Source organism: Thalassophryne amazonica, chromosome 3 (assembly GCF_902500255.1).
Source record: "Thalassophryne amazonica chromosome 3, fThaAma1.1, whole genome shotgun sequence".
NCBI classification, from domain to species: domain Eukaryota; kingdom Metazoa; phylum Chordata; class Actinopteri; order Batrachoidiformes; family Batrachoididae; genus Thalassophryne; species Thalassophryne amazonica.
In genome coordinates this window covers 10,972,953-10,997,689 of record NC_047105.1, presented here as the reverse complement: position 1 = coordinate 10,997,689, position 24,737 = coordinate 10,972,953, and the positions used below count along the sequence as shown (strand labels likewise).

Below are 24,737 nucleotides of genomic sequence, written 5' to 3'. Positions count from 1 at the left end.
TTTCTCTTTTGCTCTGTATGCACCACTCTGCATTTAATCATTAGTGATTGATCTCTGCTCCCCTCCACAGCATGTCTTTTTCCTGGTTCTCTCCCTCAGCCCCAACCAGTCCCAGCAGAAGACTGCCTCTCCCTGAGCCTGGTTCTGCTGGAGGTTTCTTCCTGTTAAAAGGGAGTTTTTCCTTCCCACTGTCGCCAAGTGCTTGCTCACAGGGGTCGCTTGACAGTTGGGGTTTTTCTGTAATTATTGTATGGCTTTGCCTTGCAATATGTTGTGATTTGGCGCTATATAAATGAAATTGATTTGATTTGATTTGATTAGTTACTTCCTCCAAACCATCAACATGTCTATTAGACCCCATTCCTACCAGGCTGCTCAAGGAAGCCCTACCATTAATTAATGCTTCGATCTTAAATGTGATCAATCTATCTTTATTAGTTGGCTATGTACCGCAGGCATTTAAGGTGGCAGTAATTAAACCATTACATAAAAAGCCGTCACTTGACCCAGCTATCTTAGCTAATTATAGGCCAATCTCCAACCTTCCTTTTCTCTCAAAAATTCTTGAAAGGGTAGTTGTAAAACAGCTAACAGATCATCTGCAGAGAAATGGTCTATTTGAAGAGTTTCAGTCAGGTTTTAGAATTCATCATAGTACAGAAACAGCATTAGTGAAGGTTACAAATGATCTTCTTATGGCCTCAGACAGTGGACTCATCTCTGTGCTTGTTCTGTTAGACCTCAGTGCTGCTTTTGATACTGTTGACCATAAAATTTTATTACAGAGATTAGAGCATGCCATAGGTATTAAAGGCACTGCGCTGCAGTGGTTTGAATCATATTTATCTAATAGATTACAATTTGTTCATGTAAATGGGGAATCTTCTTCACAGACTAAGGTTAATTATGGAGTTCCACAAGGTTCTGTGCTAGGACCAATTTTATTCACTTTATACACGTTTCCCTTAGGCAGTATTATTAGACAGCATTGCTTAAATTTTCATTGTTACGCAGATGATACTCAGCTTTATCTATGCTAAACTGCAGTATTGTCTTACAGACATAAAGACATGGATGACCTCTAATTTCCTGCTTTTAAACTCAGATAAAACTGAAGTTATTGTACTTGGCCCCACAAATCTTAGAAACATGGTGTCTAACCAGATCCTTACTCTGGATGGCATTACCCTGACCTCTAGTAATACTCAGACAGCCAGCAGTTCAATGAGAACATGCGGCTAAACATGTCACTCCCGGTCCGATTGGGGAGGGGCCCAGAGAAAACTACAGAGTCCGACATTGTTTTTGCAAAGTTACACACCGATTCAATGTTAATTTTAGTGACATCCGATTGGCGTAACCGGGTGTCATTACTGCCAACGTGAATACAATCTTACCAAATTTATGCTTAGCCTTAGCCAGCAGTTTCAAATTTCCTTCAATGTCGCCTGCTCTGGCCCCCGGAAGACAACTGACTATGGTTGCTGGTGTCGGTAACTTCAGATTTCTCAAAACAGAGTCGCCAATAACCAGAGTTTGATCCTCTGTGGGTGTGTCGCCGAGTGGGGAAAAACGGTTAGAAATGTGAACGGGTTGGCGGTGTACACGGGGCTTCTGTTTAGGGCTACGCTTCCTCCTCACAGTCACCCAGTCGGCCTGCTTTCCTGGCTGCTCGGATCTGCTGGAAGGGAACTAACGGCGGCTAAGCTACCTTGGTCCGCACCGACTACAGGAGCCTGGCTAGCTGTAGAATTTTCCACGGTGCGGAGCCGAGTCTCCAATTCGCCCAGCCTGGCCTCCAAAGCTATGAATAAGCTACACTTATTACAAGTACCATTATTGCTAAAGGAGGCCGAGGAATAACTAAACATTTCACACCCAGAGCAGAAACGTGCAGGAGAGACAGGAGAAGCCGCCATGCTAAATCGGCTAAGCTAGCGGATTCCTAAAAACACACAAAGTGAATAATGTTTAAATAATTTAGAGGTGATTCAGCAGAGGGAGTGCTTTAGTTAAGGCACGTGAAGATTACCCTGTGAAAACAAATCGTTATCTAGTTAACTAGATCATCTAACTGCGCAGATTAAACAGCTAACAGATACAGCAAAACACCGCTGTGCTCCGGAACAGGAAGTGATACAATACCGCAGTGAGAGCCAACCACCAATATTGGCAAAACAAGACAACAACAACGTCCAACCAACCAGAAGACTGCCCCTCCATGAGCCTGGTTCTGCTGGAGGTTTTCTTCCTGTTAAAAGGGAGTTTTCCTTCCCACTGTTGCCAAGTGCTTGCTCACAGGGGGTCGTTTTGACCATTGGGGTTTTTCCGTAATTATTGTATGGCCTTGCCTTACAATATAAGCGCCTTGGGGCAACTGTTTGTTGTGATTTGGCGCTATATAAATAACATTGATTTGATTTGATAACACTTAACTAAACTGAACTACAAAAACATTAAAACAATAACAATAATACTGTTAAACTAACATGAACCACAGTAACATTAAAACCCAAACCTGAACTCCCACAGTGCATTGCAGCACATTGTCCATTGTTCACTGTTGTTAGCTAATATTGCTAATGTCTCCAAAAATAATATTCGTCTTTCAACTTTCCATTTTACAGCGTCATCCTTGACCCCAAAATACATAGCATACCAAACAGCAAATGTCAGCTCTCCCCAGTTTCTCCATCATTGAAGACATACACATGCACGTATACATGCCACTGATGCCACTTGGCTATTATAATATAGATTATTATATTATTAGTAGTAGTATTTGTTTCTTGATTACTGTTCATATTAATCTTTTTTTTCAGTTCAATATTCCACCATATCTTGTCTCATGTTTGCATTTGTGTCTGGGCTTTTTTGGAATTGAAAATTCTTGTAATAATGTATGGATAAGATGTACTGCTGACATTGAATAACAGACTGTAGTGTCAATGACTGTGCTGATCCTCAGATCTGAAGGACATGTCTGAGATGGTGCTGCGGACGAAGGGCCCCTGACAACCTTCCAGCGGGTTATAAGCTCAACATGCATATCAGTCAAAGCGATGGAGAGAACATCAGAGTCCTACGCAAACCATTCCTCTAAACTGCAACAACTCACTCCAGGTGAGTAATGTTATCTTTACCAAGAGAAAGGAAAGGAGGCCCAACAGAAGTTATTTGATGCAGCTGTAGGCCAACTGGTTAAAGAAACATTTTACTGGAACATCATTAAAATATGGGCCCTGACCCCTGTTCTGAGACAGTTACATAGTTAAACAATTAAGGAATCAATTCAGTTAATTAGTTCAAAAACTTTGGCAGTGCACTAAATTTAATCCTATCAATATTAGATGCAAGATACATACATTGACTGATTGATACATTAGTGTTAATTTTGTCACTTGTTTTTAATTAAGCTAGGGTAGGTAACTCTGTTCAGCAACACTTTTTGTTATATTGGGTGAAATGGTCCATTTGTCCTAACAGTCATCAATACATTATGTATTCAGAAAAAGGAAAGAAAAAAAATCAGACGTCTGTAGCAGCTGTAGGATCGATAAAATGCCGACCAATATAAGCCCCACGGCCCGCCCTCAAAAAACCAATCAGATGCCTTCGTGTCTAGTTCTTCTGATTGCGTCACTAGGTTCAACGCCCCCCTCTGTCCCTCCCTCCTTCGCGTGTGCACACTCATCTCGTTTCACCGAAGAAGCTCACTTTGGTACAATGGCAGAGGGAATACAGCCAAAACTAACCACTTCCACCGGATTGTGCCATGTCAGATTAATCATTTTCTCTGCAAATTGGCCGTTGAAAACGGCTGTAAACACTTCCTGAATCAGAGGAACGCTCCAGCTTCAGCCATTTGTGCTCGTGCACAGCCTAACAAGCTGCAGAAAGCATTTTGAACTGTCTAAAAGGTAATTATTGTCATGTTACATTGCCATGGCTTGATAAACAGTTGTGTGTTCTTTCCTTCTTGTGTTCAGCTGTTAAATATGTTTAGAACAGATTTAACTTCTTGTTATAATGTTCAGACGAGCTGCGCTCTGATGCGATCCGCTGACGTCACCACTAGCTCTGTTCACTTCTTTACTCCACTTGACGAGCTGAATGTTCAAAAAAATCTTTCACACATAAATGTCATGCTATGTGGCGCGATCTAATCGCCAACACGATGTGCATGCAAAACATTTTAGGTCTCGTCTTTTCGCCAACAATGAATGCTAATATCGTCTTTGTCAGTGTTTAGAATATTGACACCATCACGTTATTGTCTTTTCTTCGTCATGAATAATGGTCATTGATGAATACGAGGGCTGTCAATAAAGTTACGGTCCTTTTTATTTTTTTCAAAAACTATATGAATTTCATTCATATGTTTTTACGTCAGACATGCTTGAACCCTCGTGCGCATGCGTGAGTTTTTCCACGCCTGTCGGTGACGTCATTCACCTGTGAGCACTCCTTGTGGGAGGAGTCGTCCAGCCCCTCGTCGGAATTCCTTTGTCTGAGAAGTTGCTGAGAGACTGGCGCGTTGTTTGATCAAAATTTTAACGGCTGATGAGAGATTTTGAGGTGATTCTGTCGCTTTAAGGACTTCCCACGGTGCGAGACGTCGCTCAGCGCTCTCAGGCGGCGTCATCAGCCTGTTCAGGTGAAAACCTCCACATTTCAGGCTCTATTGATCCAGGACGTCGTGAAAGAACAGAGAAGTTTCAGAAGAAGTCGGTTTCAGCATTTTATCCGGATATTCCACTGTTAAAGGAGGATTTTTTAATGAAAGACGTGCGGACGGGTCCGCGCGTCGGCTCGCAGCCGCCGCGACGCTCCGCCACAGGAAAAACACCTCTGCTGGAAGCCTTAAGGACAAGTTGGGACATGTCCTGCTGTTAAACAATTTCTCATATACTCACTCCACTGAAAGCCATCAAAGCCTCCTGGATTTTACAAATGGTTATCAACACGGAGGTGTTTTTCCTGTGCCGCCGCACCGCGTCGGCTGCGTCCCGACGCGCGGACCCGTCCGCACGTCTTTCATTAAAACATCTCCTTTAACAGTGGAATATCCGGATAAAATGCTGAAACCGACTTCTTCTGAAACTTCTCTGTTCTCTCACGACGTCCTGGATCAATAGAGCCTGAAATGTGGAGGTTTTCAGCTTGAACAGGCTGACGACGGCGGCTGAGAACGCTGAGCGACGTCTCGCACCGTGGGAAGTCCTTAAAGCGACAGAATCACCTCAAAATCTCTCATCAGCCGTTAAAATTTCACTGAAAACCAGCTTAATTTTCGAACCGTGTCCACTTCGATGTGTCTCACAGGTTTAGAAAAAATTTTGATCAAACAACGCGCCAGTCTCTCAGCAACTTCTCAGACAAAGGAATTCCGACGAGGGGCTGGACGACTCCTCCCACAAGGAGTGCTCACAGGCGAATGACGTCACCGACAGGCGTGGAAAAACTCACGCATGCGCACGAGGGTTCAAGCATGTCTGACGTAAAAACAAATGAATGAAATCCATATAGTTTTTGAAAAAAATAAAAAGGACCGTTACTTATTGACAGCCCTCGTATATTTCGTCTTGTTTCGTCTGATAAAATTAACACTATGATACATACATACACATGAGGGGAGGATGACGGCAAAATTACTGATGTTGTAACACTTAATACTCAGGAACCATATTACATATAGCCTTTTGCAACTCCACATCTGAAATTTGTACTGTGTGTAGTGGGTTGGAAACTTTGCAGGGCACTATATATTGCCTGATTAATGTTAGATGCAAGATACATACACTGATTTCATTCCCAAAACATTGTGTAAAACCAAAACCAAAAGCGGGTCTGCTGTACATCCCTTGAGGTTTTGTAAATGCTTTTTTAAATAAACTCCTTGCACTTTGTATGTCATTCTTACTTCAGCGCAGAAACTCTACTTCAAATACTTGTGAAGGAATACCCGCTGGTGCTGAGCAGTGACATTCTGTCCCATGAGGTGCCGTACCCTGGAGGAGATTCAGAGATTAAATTCTTCGTGGAGGGGATCAAGTTTTCCGACAAAGACTTCGATGGACTCATCAGCATCAATTTCAGTCTTCTGGAGCCCATCTGTGTGGTAAACCATCTGTGGAGATTTTTAAATCTAAATCGAAGACATCTTTTTTCCCTGTTTTATCACTAGTGTTTTATGTTATTGCGTGTCTTCTTTTATTCTTTTTAAATCATTTTTTAAAATATTTTAATTTATTTTGTGTTGCTTTTTTAAGTTGTGTTGTGTGAAGCGCCTTGAGGCGATCCCGTCATAAATTGGCACTATATAATTATTAAATTTGAATTTAAACCATGCAATATGACATCTGCAAATTTATATTTTGTGTACATCTTTGAATCAGTCTGTTTAGCTTTGTGTTTTTAAGCACATTTATATGTACAGGAAGTTTACAACAAAATGGTGATTAGGTAGAAATTTTAAGGGATCATGTAGCATAAAATCATGTTTTTAATGTAAAGTAAGTCTCTTCGGCTGCTCCCTTGTTTGCACTCGGGGTCGCCACAGCAAATCCAAGGTGGATCTGCACGTTGAATTGGCACAGGTTTTACGCCGGATGCCCTTCCTGACGCAACTCCACATTACATGGAGAAATGTTGGCAGGGGTGGGATTTGAACCCGGAACCTTCTGCACTGAAACCAAGTGCATTAACCATACTGTGTCTTTAACACATATAGCAGGTAAAATAAGTATTTGACACATCACCATTTTTCTCAGTGAATATATTTCTAAAGGTGCTATTGACATGAAACTTTCACCAGATGTTAGTAACAACCCAATTAATACACATATACAAAGAAATCAAACCATAGATGTTCATAAATTAAGTTATGTGTAATAATGTGAAATGACACAGGAAAAAGTATTGTACTGAATTCAGTGCCATTTGACCTCCAAACATCGTGTTCAGTTTTTGTTCATCTGACCAAACTATATTCTTCCAGTATTTTCACAGGCTTGTATAAATGTTGTGCAGCAAACTTTACACAAGCTTCAATATGCTCTTTCCTCAGCAATGGAGTGTTGCGTTGTGAGCGTGCATACAGGCCATGGTGGCTGAGTGCATCACATATTGTTTTCTCTGAAACAATTGTTCAGTTACTCTCCAGTACTTGGCTCTTGGACAACTCTTCTGATAATTCTTTTCACTCTTATGTCAATAATTTTGCACAGAGCACCTGGTTGTGGCTGGTTAATGGTGAAATTATATTCTTTCCATTTCTGGATTATTACCCCAGCAGTGCTCACTGGAGCATTCAAAAGTTTAGAAATCCTTCTATTACCAATGCCATCAGCATGTTTTGCAACAAGAAGACTGTGAAGATCTTGAGAGACCGCTTTGCTTTTACCCATCATGTGATGTTTCTTGAGTGACACTGTGGTAATGAGACACATTTTATAGGCCATCAGTTAGGACTGAGCTAGCTGATATTAATTTGCCCTGACAAGGGGCAGGACTGATGTATAATTACTCAGATTACAGCTGGTGTCATGGCTTCCAAGCCTTTTTTCACTTCCCTTTCTTCAGATGTTTAATACTTTTTTCCTGTGTCACTCCATATATTAAGTAATAATGTGGAGTGACACAAGAGTGACACATTAAGTTAGGAGTTCCTAACTTAATTTATGGACATCTAATGTTTTGATTTCTTTGTGTAGATTACATGGGTTGTTACTGACATCTGGTGAAAATGTTATGTCAATAGTGCCTGTGGAAATATGTATCTTTACTGATAAAAATGGTAATGTGTTCAATACTTATTTTACCTGCTATATATACACATCACACTTTGTGCTAGAATTCTACATTTTCTCACATTGACAGAGCAGTTTCATAGTGTAGTAGTGATGACAAGGGACTCTGGGCCAGACAGTCAGGCTTGGGTGTTTGTGACCACTTTTTTTTAAATGTAGTTTTCCATTAAAACATCTGGCTAGTAACCGGCAGTTACACCCATTCATTGAGCAATATTTGTAATATTTTCACAGGGTTTCCCGGACACACCCATTTTCACGGACAAAGTTGCTTTTAAAGTGGCACCCTGGATCATGACCCCCAACACCCTTAACCCCGAAGAAGTGTTTGTCTGCAGGTAAGACAAAAATTTAGTGGTGCTAAATTGCAACTTAAACAACACTAATTTCATTCAGCTGTAACACTGAAGCACAGATTTCTTAGATGCTCCATTAGGATAATTAATGGCACACAAAGACATTTATCTCAGGTATTTGTAATACAATGCTCAGACATACACGGTTGTGTCCACAAAAGCTAATGGTCACTGCTAGCAGGACCTAGTGTGCCTTTATTGAAAGAATGGTGCAAACTCAGAACATGACACCATGTTACAAGTTATACCGATGCACAAGTCCAACGTGTGCAGTTTGTACTCGGTCAAAGGTTTAATGAATTTCAAATATTTTTCTGCCTTTGGCTAATTTGCAGTGTAAGTGATAACCCAGGCTTTGTGGAAGCACTGGACTGCCCTCGCGGAGCGCAGTAAGTGCAAGCTGAAGGTCTGTCCAGAGATCATCAACAGAGGAGATCGCTGGATACAGGTAAGATCCTGTCTACTTAGTGTTTTTATCAAAGCATGAAACCTAGTTGTAAAGAATGGAGTCATTGTCTGTAAAGCTTAACAACATCCCTATTTCCATTATTAATATGTTCCCTGTGTTAGTGTGGCAAGCATAAGATTAATTCAGTTTACAATTAGCAAATCAGTTAATATGCCACAAAAATTCTGGAAGTATCTCTAAAAAGCCAATACATATACTCTGAAAGCAAGAAGAAAAATTTAAGCATCAGGGATAATATAAATATTGAGCATATGATTGACTGTTATTCAAATTTAGGATGAGATGGAGCTCGGATACATTGATTCACCTCATCAACAATTTCCTGTTGTACTGGATTCGCCTCGAGACCGAGGACTTAAGGACTTCCCATTTTTGCTACTGGTGAGAGAGACTCGTTTATTTTACTTTAACATTTGGAGATTTAAAAGGCTTGTAACATTTTTAAAGTAACACATCTTTATTACGCATATCATGATTTTGTGTCCTAAAGTCTGAACCTATTTAATGTCTTCAGGGCCCTGACTTTGGCTATGTGACAAGAGTTTCCAAAAAAAGAGGGAGTAAACAGTCTGGACTCATTTGGTAATCTGGAGGTCAGTCCTCCTGTCACTGTGGGAGGAAAACACTACCCACTGGCAGAATCATACTTGGAGTGGCCTTTCCAACGTGAGTATATCCAGAGAATTGTCACTAATGATCAGTTGTGCAAATGTCCCTAAATGGACCATCCGTTGTTCTGCTGCAATAATTTCCAAAAATGTCAGCTCCAAAAATGGGTACTTCAGTATAATACTTGTATGTGAGTTATCATTCATCAGTATTGCTTCTAACGTCAATCATGAACCAGGTGTAGTGAATGCAGATTCTGTCAAATAGTGCCAACAGCATTATCAAAGGGACAGAAAGAATACCTACCTCATGGTTGCAATCTATGTCATAATAATGACTGGCAGAAGTACTCGGTAACCTGGAAGTACTAAACTCTATATAGAAGCTTCATTTGTGCCCATCTGAGCCCAGCTGTCTTCACTTTCTATAGTGGAACAATAGACAGTGTACTAACAGTAGTATCTCTCTGTGCATGAAAGTAGCAGCCTTGGAAACAGGAAGGCACTGGGGAGGGTCATGAGGGCAGCAGAGAAGATAATTAGGGCCAGACTGCCAACCATTGGTGAACTGGCTGAACAGCGCTGCTTGTCCAGGGCAAGAAGGATAATCAGGGACACTTCACATCCCTTTAACAATCTGTTTTCCCTCCTGCCCTCAGGTAGATGGTAGCGTAGCCTGAGCTGTAAAACACGCAGATTCAGGGACACCTTTTACCCAACCGCCAAAAGACAGTTAAATACAAATCAAGAGAAAGTACTGTGCAATATACAATGTAGGGATATAGAATACACCGTAGCACCTGGTAGCAACTTTACCCTTGTAGCATCTTTGTATGTGCAATATCCCGTGTCCTTTATTGATTTTTTTTTTTAAGTTGTGTATACACAGATACAGCGACAGCTGTCGATAGTTTTTTTTTAAACCTACAGTAGTGTTCAGAATAATAGTAGTGCTATGTGACTAAAAAGATTAATCCAGGTTTTGAGTATATTTCTTATTGTTACATGCGAAACAGGGTACCAGTAGATTCAGTAGATTCTCACAAATCCAACAAGACCAAGCATTCATGATATGCACACTCTTAAGGCTATAAAATTGTGCTATTAGTAAAAAAAAAAAGTAGAAAAGGGGGTGTTCACAAAATTAGTAGTGTGGCATTCAGTCAGTGAGTTCGTAAATTTTGTGGAACAAACAGGTGTGAATCAGGTGTCCTCTATTTAAGGATGAAGCCAGCACCTATTGAACATGCTTTTCTCTTTGAAAGCCTGAGGAAAATGGGACGTTCAAGACATTGTTCAGAAGAACAGCGTTAGTTTGATTAAAAAAGTTGATTGGCGAGGGGAAAACTTATAAAAATTGCAAAAAATTATAGGCTGTTCATCTACAATGATCTCCAAAATGGACCAAAAAAAAACCTGAGATGCGTGGAAGAAAACGGAAAACAACCATCAAAATGGATAGAAGAATAACCAGAATGGCAAAGGCTCACCCATTGATCAGCTCCAGGATGATCAAAGACAGTCTGGAGTTACCTGTAAGTCCTGTGACAGTTAGAAGACGCCTGTGTGAAGCTAATTTATTTGCAAGAATCCCCCCAAAGTCCCTCTGTTAAATAAAAGACGTGTGCAGAAGAGGTTACAATTTGCCAAAGAACATATCAACTGGCCTAAAGAGAAATGGAGGAATATTTTGTGGACTGATGATAGTAAAATTGTTCTTTTGGATCCAAGGACTGCAGACAGTTTGTGAGACGACCCCCAAACTCTGAATTCAAGCCACAGTTCACAGTGAAGACAGTGAAGCATGGTGTTGCAAGCATCATGATATGGGCATGTTTCTCCTACTATGGTGTTGGGCCTATATATCCCACACCAGGTATCATGGATCAGTTTGGATATGTCAAAATGTTGCCTTATGCTGAAGAGGACATGCCCTTGAAATTGGGGGTTTCAACAAGACAATGACCCCAAGCACACCAGTAAACGAGCAAAATCTTGGTTCCAAACCAACAAAATTAATGTTTTGGAGTGGCCTGCCCAATCCCCGGACATAAATCCAATTGAGAACTTGTGGGGTGACATCAAAAAAGCTGTTTCTGAAGCAAAACCAAGAAATGTGAATGAATTGTGGAATGTTGTTAAAGAATCTTGGAGTGGAATAACAGCTGAAAGGTGCCACAAGTTGGTTGACTCCATGCCTCGCAGATGTGAAGAAATCATGAAAAACTGTGGTTATACAACTAAATACTAGTTTAGTGATTCACAGGATTGCTAAAAAAGCAGTTTGAACATAATAGTTTTGAGTTTGTAGCATCAACAGCAGATGCTACTATTATTGTGAACACGCCCTTTTCTACTTTTTTTTTCTAATAGCCCAATTTCATAGCCTTAAGAGTGTGCATATCATGAATGCTTGGTCTTGTTGGATTTGTGAGAATCTATTGAATCTACTGGTACCTTGTTTCCCATGTAACAATAAGAAATACGAGGTCTGTGAGAAAGAATCCGACCTTTTTATTTTATGCAAAAATATATGGATTTGATTCATATGTTTTTACGTCAGCCAAGCTTGAACCTTCGTGCGCATGCGTGAGTTTTTCCAAGCCTGTCGGTTGCATCATTCGCCTGTGGGCAGGCTTTGAGTGAGCACTGGTCCACCCCTCTCGTCGTTGTTTCATTGCGAGGAAATGGCGGAATGATTTGGGCTTTTTTCCATCAGAATTTTTTCAGAAACTCCGTTTCGGAGTGTTAAAGGACAAGTTGGGACATGTCCAGCTCTCCATAATTTCGCTTATACTCACTCGACTGGTAAGCACTGAAAGCCAAGATAGACATGTCCCAACTTGTCATCTGGCACTCCGAAACGGAGGCATTCCTTTATCTCGCTTCATCAGCGAATCGGTCGTGACGCGCGAAGCCTCCGCGCGGCTTTCCATGACAAAATCTCTTGTTAAAAGTGAAATCTTCCGGAAAATGGCTGATGTCCAGCTCTCTTGATAACCAGAGAAATTGCACACAACGGTCCCGGCTCCACACAGCCATCCGTTTTGAAATGATGTGGTGGTTTCTGTCTCTCGATGGCGGCTCGGAGCGCGGCGCGCCGTGCGCCATTGTGGGCAGTCCTTAAAGCTGTAGCAACACTCCTTATTCTCTGTGAAGCCTGTAAAATTTTCACCGAAAGCCAGATACATTTTTCGAATGGTTTCCAGCTGCCTGTCTCTAACAGTTTCTGAAAAATTTCTGATGGAAAAAAAGCCCAAATCATTCCGCCATTTCCTCGAAATGAAACAACGACGAGAGGGGTGGAGCAGTGCTCACTCAAAGCCTGCCCACAGGCAAATGACGCAACCGACAGGCGTGGAAAAACTCACGCATGCGCACGAAGGTTCAAGCTTGACTGACGTAAAAACATATGAATCAAATCCATATATTTTTTGCATAAATAAAAAGGTCAGATTCTTTTCTGACAGACCTCGTATACTCAAAACCTGGATTAATCTTTTAGTCACATAGCACTACTATTATTCTGAACACTACTGTATTTATTACCATCACAAACCCTGGACTGTTATTCTGTGCTTTAGTATGTATTTTATCTATTCAAGAAGTGCATCGATATTTCAGCATCTGTGATGTTTTTTACTAAATGACAATAAAAACGAGTCTATTTCTAAACCGAGCAGAAATACCACAGTACTGTGGAATTATGTCCCCCAAACTTTCATAGACTCTTGTCATTCCCTGCATTTAGCCTCATTATCTCATGTCAGTGATGGTACAATTGCATTTAATGACACCAGCTAGTATCTCATGTCATTTCTGTTTGACAAACTGATGGTATTATTTTGTACATGGAACATCTGCTCTAACATATAAACAATGAATAGTGAAACCCTGTGCAACTAGTAATAAACTGTGTTTTTTGGGGGGTGGGGGGGTCTGCACCCAGAAAACAGCACATTTGTCTGGGACATATTCCCAGTATTTTAGTAGGTGGTGGTGGTTTTATCTAACAATAAAATAACATTTATAAAATAATAAATCAAAAAATATTATCGAGCACAGAAAACAATTTATGCATTTTCCATTTTAGTTCCATGTGGTGAAAACAGTCACCATTATTTATTTCTTGTTGCAATACAAAATTTAATGGTACTTGTGTTTTTTTTCAAGGGCCAGTAAAGGACGGCACATGGCCCAAGTGGTTCAAGACTTCCTGTGGGCACAGAAAGTTCAGGCTCCAATTGCCTTATTTTCCGACTGGCTCACTGTTGGCCATGTGGACGAGTTCATGACCTTCGTTCCTGCGCCTGACAGAAAGGTCAATATCTTCTCAAAAACCAAAACCAGTCAATGCACTAATCTGAATTTGGAAACTGTGATAATACAGAAAACCTTGGCTGTTGCTAAATGCTATTGAAATACTGTATTTAATGAAATTTTTTTTAATGGTATATGGTGGGATTAAACAAACTCTCAAGATCTGAGAGTGTTGTGTTGATTTCATCTCTTGTATTTCAGGGATTCCGGCTGCTGCTGGCAAGCCCGGATGAAGGGTACAAACTATTTAGAAAACTACAAAAAGAAGGTCACGGAAAAGCCAAACTGTTTGAGGGTAAGTCTGGCTTTAATTTGTAAAAACTTCAAATGATGCAAATTTGACATCAACAAGACTTAACAGATGAAGCTGCCAACAGTTGCTAAAAGTGCTAATTTAACCTTTATTTAACCCGGTTAGTCCCATTGAGATAGAGATCTCTTTAACAAGGGAGACCTGGACAATTGTAAAGTTTCCAATTCACCTAACCTGCATGTCTTTAAACATAAAACAATGTTTCCCCAAAAGGTCTGGGAAAAGATGAAGACGGAAATCCACGAGAGATTTCAGTGGATGAGTTATTGGGTGATGTAAATCTCCAAGCTGAAAATATGTATGCACAGGTAAGTGGGACTAAATTAAAGGCACTAGTTTCTCAATAAAACCATTTTATTGCTTGGTCTTGTTATTGGTGTTATGAGAGGTTCAATATGAAGGTACTGTAAATGGATAAAATCTCTCACATTTTGACATATTTGCATTGCGTTGAACTGAACTGATTTTAAAAGAATTGCTTGATTATCCTCCAAGAGACAGAACAGTGAACAGAACCTTGAAAATTGAACCAGTTCTTGCCTATCAGGATACGAATCCTCTGTAAAAATTAAATAACTACATATGAAAAATTGTGGGCTCCAGGCTGTTCACAAACAAGCAAACAGGGGCGATAACAAAACCTCCTCCAACTTCACTGGTGGAGGTAAATATAATACAAAATATCGATCAAAAGGGCTTTTCAATGTTAAAAAGAATCAAATATCTCTTAAATCCTCAATACGGTCAGATGTGGATCTAACTTTGTCAGTCGATAAAGGATAGCATCCTGCTTAACACTCTCAAATATGAAAGAAATTTGATCTTTGTTGATAGAGTTATGAATTTTTGAAAATTCATAAAATGTTAAAGATATGGATTCTTCCAATTTTCCAAGATTTTTCCTACCTTTGCCCTACTGAAAAAAAAAAAAAAAAATCAGTTCTTGGATATCAGGATATGAATCCTCAAGTAAAAAAAATCATAATGATATATGAAAAACTGTGGGCTCCAGGATGTTCATAAACAAACAGACAGGGGTGAAAACATAACCTCCTCAAACTTCGTAATAAGTGCTCTTTGGATTTGTGTTAGCTGAAGATGGAGGACTGGGTGTAAAAATAACCCAGATTACAGTTTGCATGGAACAAATGGAAGAAGGAGTGTTGCGTGACTAACAAATAAAGATGAGGATAAAATTTAAGGATTATAAGAGTGGTAAGACAATGTGATACATGCAGTGAAGGGAGTGCAGGTGAAGAAGTAGGTGTCTAATTTTCCCCCAAACACCCCAGAGTTGAGTGCAAGTTCACCAGAATGTACACCGAGTTCAGTCAGAGTGTACGCAAAGTTAGGCCGAGTTACCCTGAACTATCCAAAAGTGAGTGTGTGTTATATCGTTAATTGGGAGTTTGACCAAGGTCTTGAAAGTTCTGAACAAGTTCAAAACTGACCTTTCCCGACTGACATGTACTTTGCAGTATGCAGCGTTCTCGACAAGATACGAGAAGTTACGAGAGTTACGTTAAATGTGGCTCCAGACTCAGCCATATGTGAGGGGCGATTAAAGAAGTAGATATCATGATGCTGACATCACTGTTTGCTCATCACCAGAGCTGCATCGACTGGAACAGGGATGTTCTGAAGTGTGAGCTGGGCCTGGATGAATATGACATCATCGACTTGCCAATTCTCTTCAAACTGTATGAGAAGAGCAGCAAAGCAGTGGCCTACTACCCAGACATGGTGAGTTTACGATACGATAGACTTTACTGTCCTCAAGGGGAAATTTATCTTGGACTTCAAGTGCTCTGCAGACATTTATGTCTCAATAGATTCACAATGCCTACGGAAAATTCAACATCATAGTACACGTTACCCATAATCTAATATACAATTAAGTCAGCATATAGAAAATTTTTTTTTAAATAAAATTAAAATACACACCTTACTTGTACATATCTACACATACACACAAATGTATATATATGTATATATATATCCATGCACATACCAAACATACACCCAGATACATTTTGCCAATACACACCTACATATACTTATTCAGTCACATGTCCATGCTAACCCATACATCATACACATAATGTACACTCAACAAAAATATAAATGCAACAGTTTTGGTTTTGCTCCCATTTTGTATGAGATGAACTCAAAGATCTAAAACTTTTTCCACATACACAATATCACCATTTCCCTCAAATATTTTTCACAAACCAGTCTAAATCTGTGATAGTGAGCACTTCTCCTTTGCTGAGATAATCCATCCCACCTCACAGGTGTGCCATATCAAGATGCTGATTAGACACCATGATTAGTGCACAGGTGTGCCTTAGACTGCCCACAATAAAAGGCCACTCTGAAAGGTGCAGTTTTATCACAGAGCACAATGCCACAGATGTCGCAAGATTTGAGGGAGCGTGCAATTGGCATGCTGACAGCAGGAATGTCAACCAGAGCTGTTGCTCGTGTATTGAATGTTCATTTCTCTACCATAAGCCGTCTCCAAAGGCATTTCAGAGAATTTGGCAGTACATCCAACCAGCCTCACAACCGCAGACCACGTGTAACCACACCAGCCCAGGACCTCCACATCCAGCATGTTCACCTCCAAGATCGTCTGAGACCAGCCACTCGGACAGCTGCTGAAACAATCGGTTTGCATAACCAAAGAATTTCTGCACAAACTGGGCAAATGCTCACATTCGCTGGCGTTTGGCACGTTGGAGAGGTGTTCTCTTCACAGATGAATCCTGGTTCACACTGTTCAGGGCAGATGGCAGACAGCGTGTGTGGCGTCGTGTGGGTGAGCGGTTTTCTGATGTCAATGTTGTGGATCGAGTGGCCCATGGTGGCGGTGGGGTTATGGTATGGCCAGGCGTCTGTTATGGACGAAGAACACAGGTGCATTTTATTGATGGCATTTTGAATGCACAGAGATACCGTGACGAGATCCTGAGGCCCATTGTTGTGCCATACATCCAAGAACATCACCTCATGTTGCAGCAGGATAATGCACAGCCCCATGTTGCAAGGATCTGTACACAATTCTTGGAAGCTGAAAATGTCCCAGTTCTTGCATGGCCGGCATACTCACCGGACATGTCACCCATTGAGCATGTTTGGGATGCTCTGGACCGGCGTATACGACAGCGTGTACCAGTTCCTGCCAATATCCAGCACCTTCGCACAGCTATTGAAGAGGAGTGGACCAACATTCCACAGGCCAGAATTGACAACCTGATCAACTCTATGCGAAGGAGATGTGTTGCACTGCATGAGGCAAATGGTGGTCACACCAGATACTCACTGGTATCCCCCCCCAATAAAACAAAACTGCACCTTTCAGAGTGGCCTTTATTGTGGGCAGTCTAAGGCACACCTCTGCACTAATCATGGTGTCTAATCAGCATCTTGATATGGCACACCTGTGAGGTGGGATGGATTATCTCAGCAAAGGAGAAGTGCTCACTATCACAGATTTAGACTGGTTTGTGAACAATATTTGAGAGAAATGGTGATATTGTGTATGTGGAAAAAGTTTTAGATCTTTGAGTTCATCTCATACAAAATGGGAGCAAAACCAAAAGTGTTGCGTTTATATTTTTGTTGAGTGTATGTACATACATGTGTAAAGCCCCTGACGCTGCTCCTGGACAACCTCTGCAGCTTCAGAACCATTCAGGAGTCTAACTGAGGTAGGAACAAAAGAGGTCTTGTGTCTGTTCAGTTTGAACTTGGGGACTTTGTATTGTCTACCAGATGGTAAATGTTCAGACTCCTGATGGCCAATGTGGGATGGATCACAGAGTACTTTCTGTGCTTGGCTATAGACAGAATGCTTATAGATGGACTGAAGGGTTCTCGTCCTCCCCATAACCTTCACGGCAGTCTGTACCAGACGAGAAAGCTTTGATTTTAGCTGAACCTGTTACGATTATGACCTGAAAACCAGGCTTGGACCCCAAAGCAGGGAGACTGAATGAAAAAACAATAGGATTTAATGAACCAGGAAGGTGTCACAGAACTAATCCTGCATAAATAGTGAATCCAGTTTTGGAGGTAGGCAGAGTGGAAACCTGGCCCGCGTTGTGGTGGACTCAGGTGGTTGTAGCCCTCGTAGCACTGGAGTACAGGTGGCAGTCCAAGATGGGGAGCTGAGTGGTCCGTGGTCCAGGTGGCCCCCTGGGGAGCTGATGGAGGATGAGGTCACTGTGAAGGAAGAGAAGGCAATGAGAGGGCTGCTACAATCACTCAGACCAAAACTACAGATGGTTAAAGATGTGTGGAATGCAGAAAACAGCGAGTCAAAGAACACTGCGGTGGAACGCAGACTGACAGGCTCAAAACGGAAATTGAGAGGCCAGGTACCAGGTTGTGAACACTGAGTCTCTGGCACCAATGAGCTGAAGAACCAGGGCTTATATGGAGGCATGTAGATTGCAAGCAGGTGTGCTCATCAACTCTACAAGGGATGCCACCTGGGAGACAGAGAGAGAGAGAGAGAGAGAGAGAAAACCAGGACGACACACAACAGAACCGACAAGTTCCCACCATGTTGCCATCCCGTACCTAATGATACTCTCCAACACCGCCCAATAAAATAAAAACATGACTTTCTGGTCAACACCAAACACCCTGAGTCAGCATAAAAAATACAGTCTTTGCTGTATATGTGCACACAAATTATCACTATGGGTTTCCCATCTGAACAGATTATCTAAGTGAACACCTGGATATCTGTAAGAGCTTACCTCACAGATTTTTTATTTTTTTTTTATCATGAATTAGAGCTGGTGTCTGGTCCCCAATAGACCGAGGATCTAGCACCATCTCCTGCATTACATTTACAGCCAGGTGGTTGGCATCACACCACTGAACAAAAGTCTCAACCTCAGAGAAATAAGATGAGGGATCTGTGTCCTTGTGCAAAAGGCTGAGGATGGCGGTGTCATCAGAAAACTTAAAAATGAGGTTACCCAGGAGGTGACTCCTGCATTCATTTCTATATAAATTAAACAGGACAGGGAACTCACACAACCCTGAGGTACTTCTGTACTGATAAATCTGGAGTCTGGGACTGTATTGTTTGCTTTGACGTTCTCAGTTCTATTAGTTAAAAAAGAATAAAACCATTTCACAATGAGCAGGTCTACAGACAGTTTGCTTAGGGCAGATAGTGCGAAGTTTGGGCGATGTCTGGTCGATTATGGCAAAACAGTTCAAAATTAGCGCACCACGACACATTGCACCGACGGGCAGGCGTGCACAAATCTTTCGAGCAGGAACAGTGCGAGGTGCAGCACATGGCGACACTTATCAAATCAAATCAACTTTATTTATATAGCGCCAAATCACAGCAAACAGTTGCCCCAAGGCGCTTTATATTGTAGGGCAAGGCCATACAATAATTACGTAAAAACCCCAACGGTCAAAACGACCCCCTGTGAGCAAGCACTTGGCGACAGTGGGAAGGAAAAACTCTCTTTTAATAGGAAGAAACCTCCAGCAGAACCAGGCTCAGGGAGGGGCAGTCTTCTGCTGGGACTGGTTGGGGCTGAGGGAGAGAACCAGGAAAAAGACATGCTGTGGAGGGGAGCAGAGATCAATCACTAATGATTAAATGCAGAGTGGTGCATACAGAGCAAAAGAGAAAGAAACACTCAGTGCATCATGGGAACCCCCCAGCAGTCTAAGTCTATAGCAGTATAACTAAGGGATGGTTCAGGGTCACCTGATCCAGCCCTAACTATAAGCTTTAGCAAAAAGGAAAGTTTTAAGCCTAATCTTAAAAGTAGAGAGGGTGTCTGTCTTCCTGATCTGAATTGGGAGCTGGTTCCACAGGAGAGGAGCCTGAAAGCTGAAGGCTCTGCCTCCCATTCTACTCTTACAAACCCTAGGAACTACAAGTAAGCCTGCAGTCTGAGAGCGAAGCGCTCTATTGGGGTGATATGGTACTATGAGGTCCCTAAGATAAGATGGGACCTGATTATTCAAAACCTTATAAGTAAGAAGAAGAATTTTAAATTCTATTCTAGAATTAATAGGAAGCCAATGAAGAGAGGCCAATATGGGTGAGATATGCTCTCCTTCTAGTCCCTGTCAGTACTCTAGCTGCAGCATTTTGAATTAACTGAAGGCTTTTCAGGGAACTTTTAGGACAACCTGATAATAATGAATTACAATAGTCCAGCCTAGAGGAAATAAATGCATGAATTAGTTTTTCAGCATCACTCTGAGACAAGACCTTTCTAATTTTAGAGATACTGCGCAAATGCAAAAAAGCAGTCCTACATATTTGCTTAATATGCACATTGAATGACATATCCTGATCAAAAATGACTCCAAGATTTCTCACAGTATTACTAGAGGTCAGGGAGATTGATAGATTTATTGAATAATCAATGTAATATATGACAACAGTAAGTAATGTCGCTGACATTAATGAGCAAAGCTCCTCACCATCTCACTTCAGATTCTAACAGGACTTAGACCTTCATACACGCAAGTAATTTTGAATTATGATGTGTATCATTACTCTCGGTTGGACAGGATTTCTTTGGAACAGGAATACTATACTTTTTCCAGAGGTTAGGAACTGTGTGTGTGTGTGTCCACGGCCTGCTGAAAAACAGACCACCAAGCTGGAGTGAGCTCTTCTGCACGGGTCTTTAAAAGAAGAGCAGAAATGTCATCAGGGTCTGTGGATTTACCCTTACAAACCCAACTAAACAGTAATTTAATTTGGTGGGGGTCAACTACCAACCTGAACTCAGTGACAAGAAGTGACTCTAACACAATATTACATTCCAAAGAAAAGTCCTGTGTTTCAAACCTGAGGAAAAAAAAATCATTGAATTGATTTGCTTTCTCCAGTTCATCATAAGTTAAAAAGTCTTTCCAATCTGTAGTCATATTAGCTGCAGTTTACATAAAATCCCAAAGCCTTCTTGAGTCCATAGACATAAAATTTTGTTCTATAGTTTTCCTGTGTTTCCTCCTCATCTCCCGCAGCAATTGGTTGAGTTCTTTTTATATTGTTTTTAAACCAGCTCTCTCATGTTTTTTTAAAGACAATCTTTTTACAATTAATACCGTCTTTTACTTCTCTAGTGATGTACGGCTTATTATAAGGGTTTCGTTATAACTGACCATTTATCTGTGTGAACATTGATATTAACAACGGTATTACATCTGACCATTATCTGGTTATATTCTCCACTCAGATTGCAATAGCCAATCACAGATTAGCCTTTCTGTCCATCATTTACCTGTATTTTGGCATGCTTGGTGCCAGAAAGTTATGTTGGATCCAAAAGGATCCAAAAAGGCTAGGACCAAAAGTTATATTGGATCGGTTGCCACTGACCAATAGTGTTAGAGCTTACTGCCAACAGCTAGCCAATCAGAGCGCAGCATACGAAGGTCAGGAGCTAGCTGACAGCGCTGGTTGAAAAAAATGGCAACAAACATGTCAACAACAGCAGAAAGTCGTCTGCCAGCGAGGTTTGCTGAGTTCACAGAGGAGGAACTGGTGGAAATATTGAACTCCAAGGATGCCAAAAACACTAAGAAGGTAGAGAAGCACGCTACTGATGTTTTAGAAGCATTCATATGCTGTTCACAACAAAATAAATTGATCTAATTTACTTGACTCTTTGTTGTTTGCTTAATTTGGGAGGGGGGTGGAGAACATAACAATTGATGGATGGTAAGGAGTCCAACATAGAGGATATTTATAATCCAATATTCCTCTATATATTTATAATAGAGGAATATTGGATGAAGAAAAGTTATATGGACGAGGGCGTCGTCCAATATAACTTTTTAACTCTATGTTGGACTCCTTACCATCCATTATTTATATAGTATACAGGGCTGGTCTGTAGTGGAAGTGTTGGAAGTCTTACTGTGTCCCCACTGATGTACAGGTGAACATGATTGTACTGGGGAAAAACCTCGGCATCCCGAAGCCGTTTGGCCCCAAGGTGAACGGAGAGTGTGCGCTGGAAACTGAGATGTCATCTCTGATGGGGAAACTGGGTCTCAGCTGCACTTTCATCGATGACTTTACCACCTACCACGAAAGGCTGGGAGATGTTCACTGTGGCTCCAATGTCCGCAGGACACCCTTTGAATTCAAGTGGTGGAACCTGGAAATGTAAAGTGAATAATAGATGAAATGATTGAGAAAATTCAAGGTTTTTGTTTTAAAAATTCTACATCTGCCAAGTATATAACCAAGCATCTATTGGTCTGTTAGCAGAACTATAGTATTTTCTGAAGTATAAGTTGTGTTTTTTTTTTTTTTTTTTACTAGTTTGGGCTGACCTGGAACAGATACTCCAGTGCAACTTGACTGAAAAATCATGTTTTTTGTCGTCTTTCAAATGCAGTGGACAAGCAACAAGTGGTCCATGTCCATCTGGCAATCTCTTTTGTTCAAACTGTGTCAAACATACAATATGTTGTCCATTGCATTTCTTTGACCATCTTATTTTTGGAATTTAACAATCCTAATGTTACACACCACAACATGCATAAATTCTTTCTGCATAAATCCACTGCTACGTTCTCCATGTTCATCTGATAATTTATTATTTGTTTTGTACATAGTCCATCAGTAACATCCAATATGTTTTCAAACATTTATTTGTCCTCCTCGCTAATTTTTGGAATTTAAAAGTCCTTGTGTTAATACCCCCGTTACGCTAGAGGCCGAATGGCATTCACATTATCAAAGTGTCAAGGTGCATTCGTGGATGTGAGACAGCATCCTGAGCAACCTGGTCTCACGGCAAGTCCTGATTCAGCAGCACGAAATATACATTAATCTATTGGTTCATGATATTGTGACGAAAAGCGCCTCATTTTCGTCACGGCAGCACAAATTCGTTCTAATACATTCCGTGATGGCTGCACAAAATTAAAAGTCAAGCGGGGAGTCGGGTGGTTATGGTTAGGGTTGGAGGCCATTCTACCAAAAAGGTTTACAAGACAGAAGAACAACTGACGAGAGTCCATGCAGGACTGGACAGGTCTGTCGCAGGGCCACATATTGACAGCCAAACTCAGTCACACTTACACTCACGGCCAATTTAAATTTACCAATTTAGCTAACCTGCATGTGTTTGGAAGTGGGATGAAGCTGGAGCACCCAGAGGGAACCTATGCAAACTGTTACGCCCTGGACTAGGGGTGAACTATGGCATAACACAAAGGTGACTCCCCCTCTAACCTTACTCCCAAGGATGATCAAATGCTGGTCTGCAGTCCAAAATATAACAAATTTATTGTTCTTAACCCTATAACGCCAAGTGTATCATATTTGATACAGGATTTTCTGAGATGTCTGCTTCATCAGTGTGATATTTTCTCCCCAAAAAACCCATCGTATACAATGAGATACTTGTAGTGCACAGACAAACCACCAGATGTCAGTATCTTATGCATCAGAGGGCCTTCAGATGAGACATTCATAATGGCTGCCTGAAACAAGTGATCCACAGTAATTTCCCTAAGAAAATGCAGCATTTTATAGGTTTGAAATGTTATGTTTGCTCTGGATTTAAAATGGATGTTTTTATGCTAGAACGCCCAATGTAGCAAATATGATACAAATAAAAACTCATATACGTAAAAAAGTTTTTGTTTGTTTTGGGGTTTTTTTTGTTTGTTTTGTTTTTGGTGGGTTTGTTGAAAGGTCCAATAAAGACTCTTGTTTCAAAAAATTTGAATTTTCTGACAATTATTTCACAGGGTGGGCTTTATAGGGTTAAAGACTTCAGGGTGAGAAAAAGGCCAAAATAACAAACAAAATCTTTCAAACACCTGCTCTAGTTACAATAAAAGAACCAAAAGAAAAACAGGTGTCTTACCTAAAGTCCGAGGGATGAAACAGGAGAAAACATTATCAAAATAAAATGGCTTCTCACGCCTACTAAACATGGACTGCTGTCCAAAGCAAGTAGCAATATTTACAAAAGTAAAAAAAAAAAAGAAAAAGACAAGTATCTTCAGACACACACACACACCACCTGTTTGGAGTACAAAGAAAGTGAAACTTTGGATGTTGTTTTCAGCCTTCCTTATAAAGCTGGAACCTCAGTTTTTGGACCAATTAGCCGGTGGCACCTGTACAAACTCACCTGAAAGAAGAAACTCACCTGCGCACCACAAAAATACTAAATATGATCCGGTCATAACGCCGCCCAGCTATGAAATATACACTTTGACATGTTTTATTAATCCCCAAATGACAAATTGTGGTCATGTGAAGGAGTCTCTTCAGCCACAGACTGCTCCTTCCCAAGTGAAGGACCAACAAACCGAAAAACTCCTCACTCAGGGGAGGAGGAGTAACAGGAAGACAGAGGTCGAGAAGGAGAAGAATAGTAGTAGCCAGTAAACCAGTATGTCTGGTATTTATATTACAAACTGTTTTCTTTTTTACTTTCACTTTTGATGCTCTGTGTGCTTCTTACCCTGTGTGCTGCTACACAATGCTGCTGGAACCTGAATTTTCCTGAGGGAGTCTTCTCAAGGGATCAATGAAGTTCTACCTAATCTAATGTAAGCTAAGGTTTTGCACCTGGAATCCGAACTCTTTTGGGACTAGAACCTGGTTTACCACATCACATTCTCTGCCTGTTGGCAGGTACTATTTGTGCACTAAAACACCGTCATCAAACATGTAAGTCACAGGTTGTAGAGCACTTTTGTTTTGCTGGACTACAGACAGTTAAACAATGTGCTATACTCTTGCAGGGCTTTAATGAGCTGATCTTTATTTATTTAAAAACATAATTCATTTTCAGGTGGCAACACTTCTGCAGCAAGGGACGC

At 40.9% G+C, this 24,737-nt stretch overlaps 1 protein-coding gene across 1 annotated transcript; it reads left to right on the top strand.

Moving 5' to 3' along the window:
- Positions 1 to 1,477: 1,477 nt before the first annotated feature.
- Positions 1,478 to 22,137, top strand: LOC117507706 (protein-arginine deiminase type-2-like). The gene is given in 16 exon segments (XM_034167524.1): positions 1,478 to 1,493; positions 2,969 to 3,009; positions 3,011 to 3,123; positions 5,929 to 6,121; positions 8,046 to 8,149; positions 8,503 to 8,536; positions 8,538 to 8,615; positions 8,913 to 9,017; positions 9,151 to 9,183; positions 9,185 to 9,266; positions 9,269 to 9,302; positions 13,418 to 13,565; positions 13,766 to 13,859; positions 14,091 to 14,185; positions 15,489 to 15,620; positions 21,824 to 22,137. Coding segments are annotated over 16 exon segments (1,536 nt in total). The 3' UTR covers positions 22,058 to 22,137.
- The last annotated feature ends 2,600 nt before the right edge of the window (positions 22,138 to 24,737 follow it).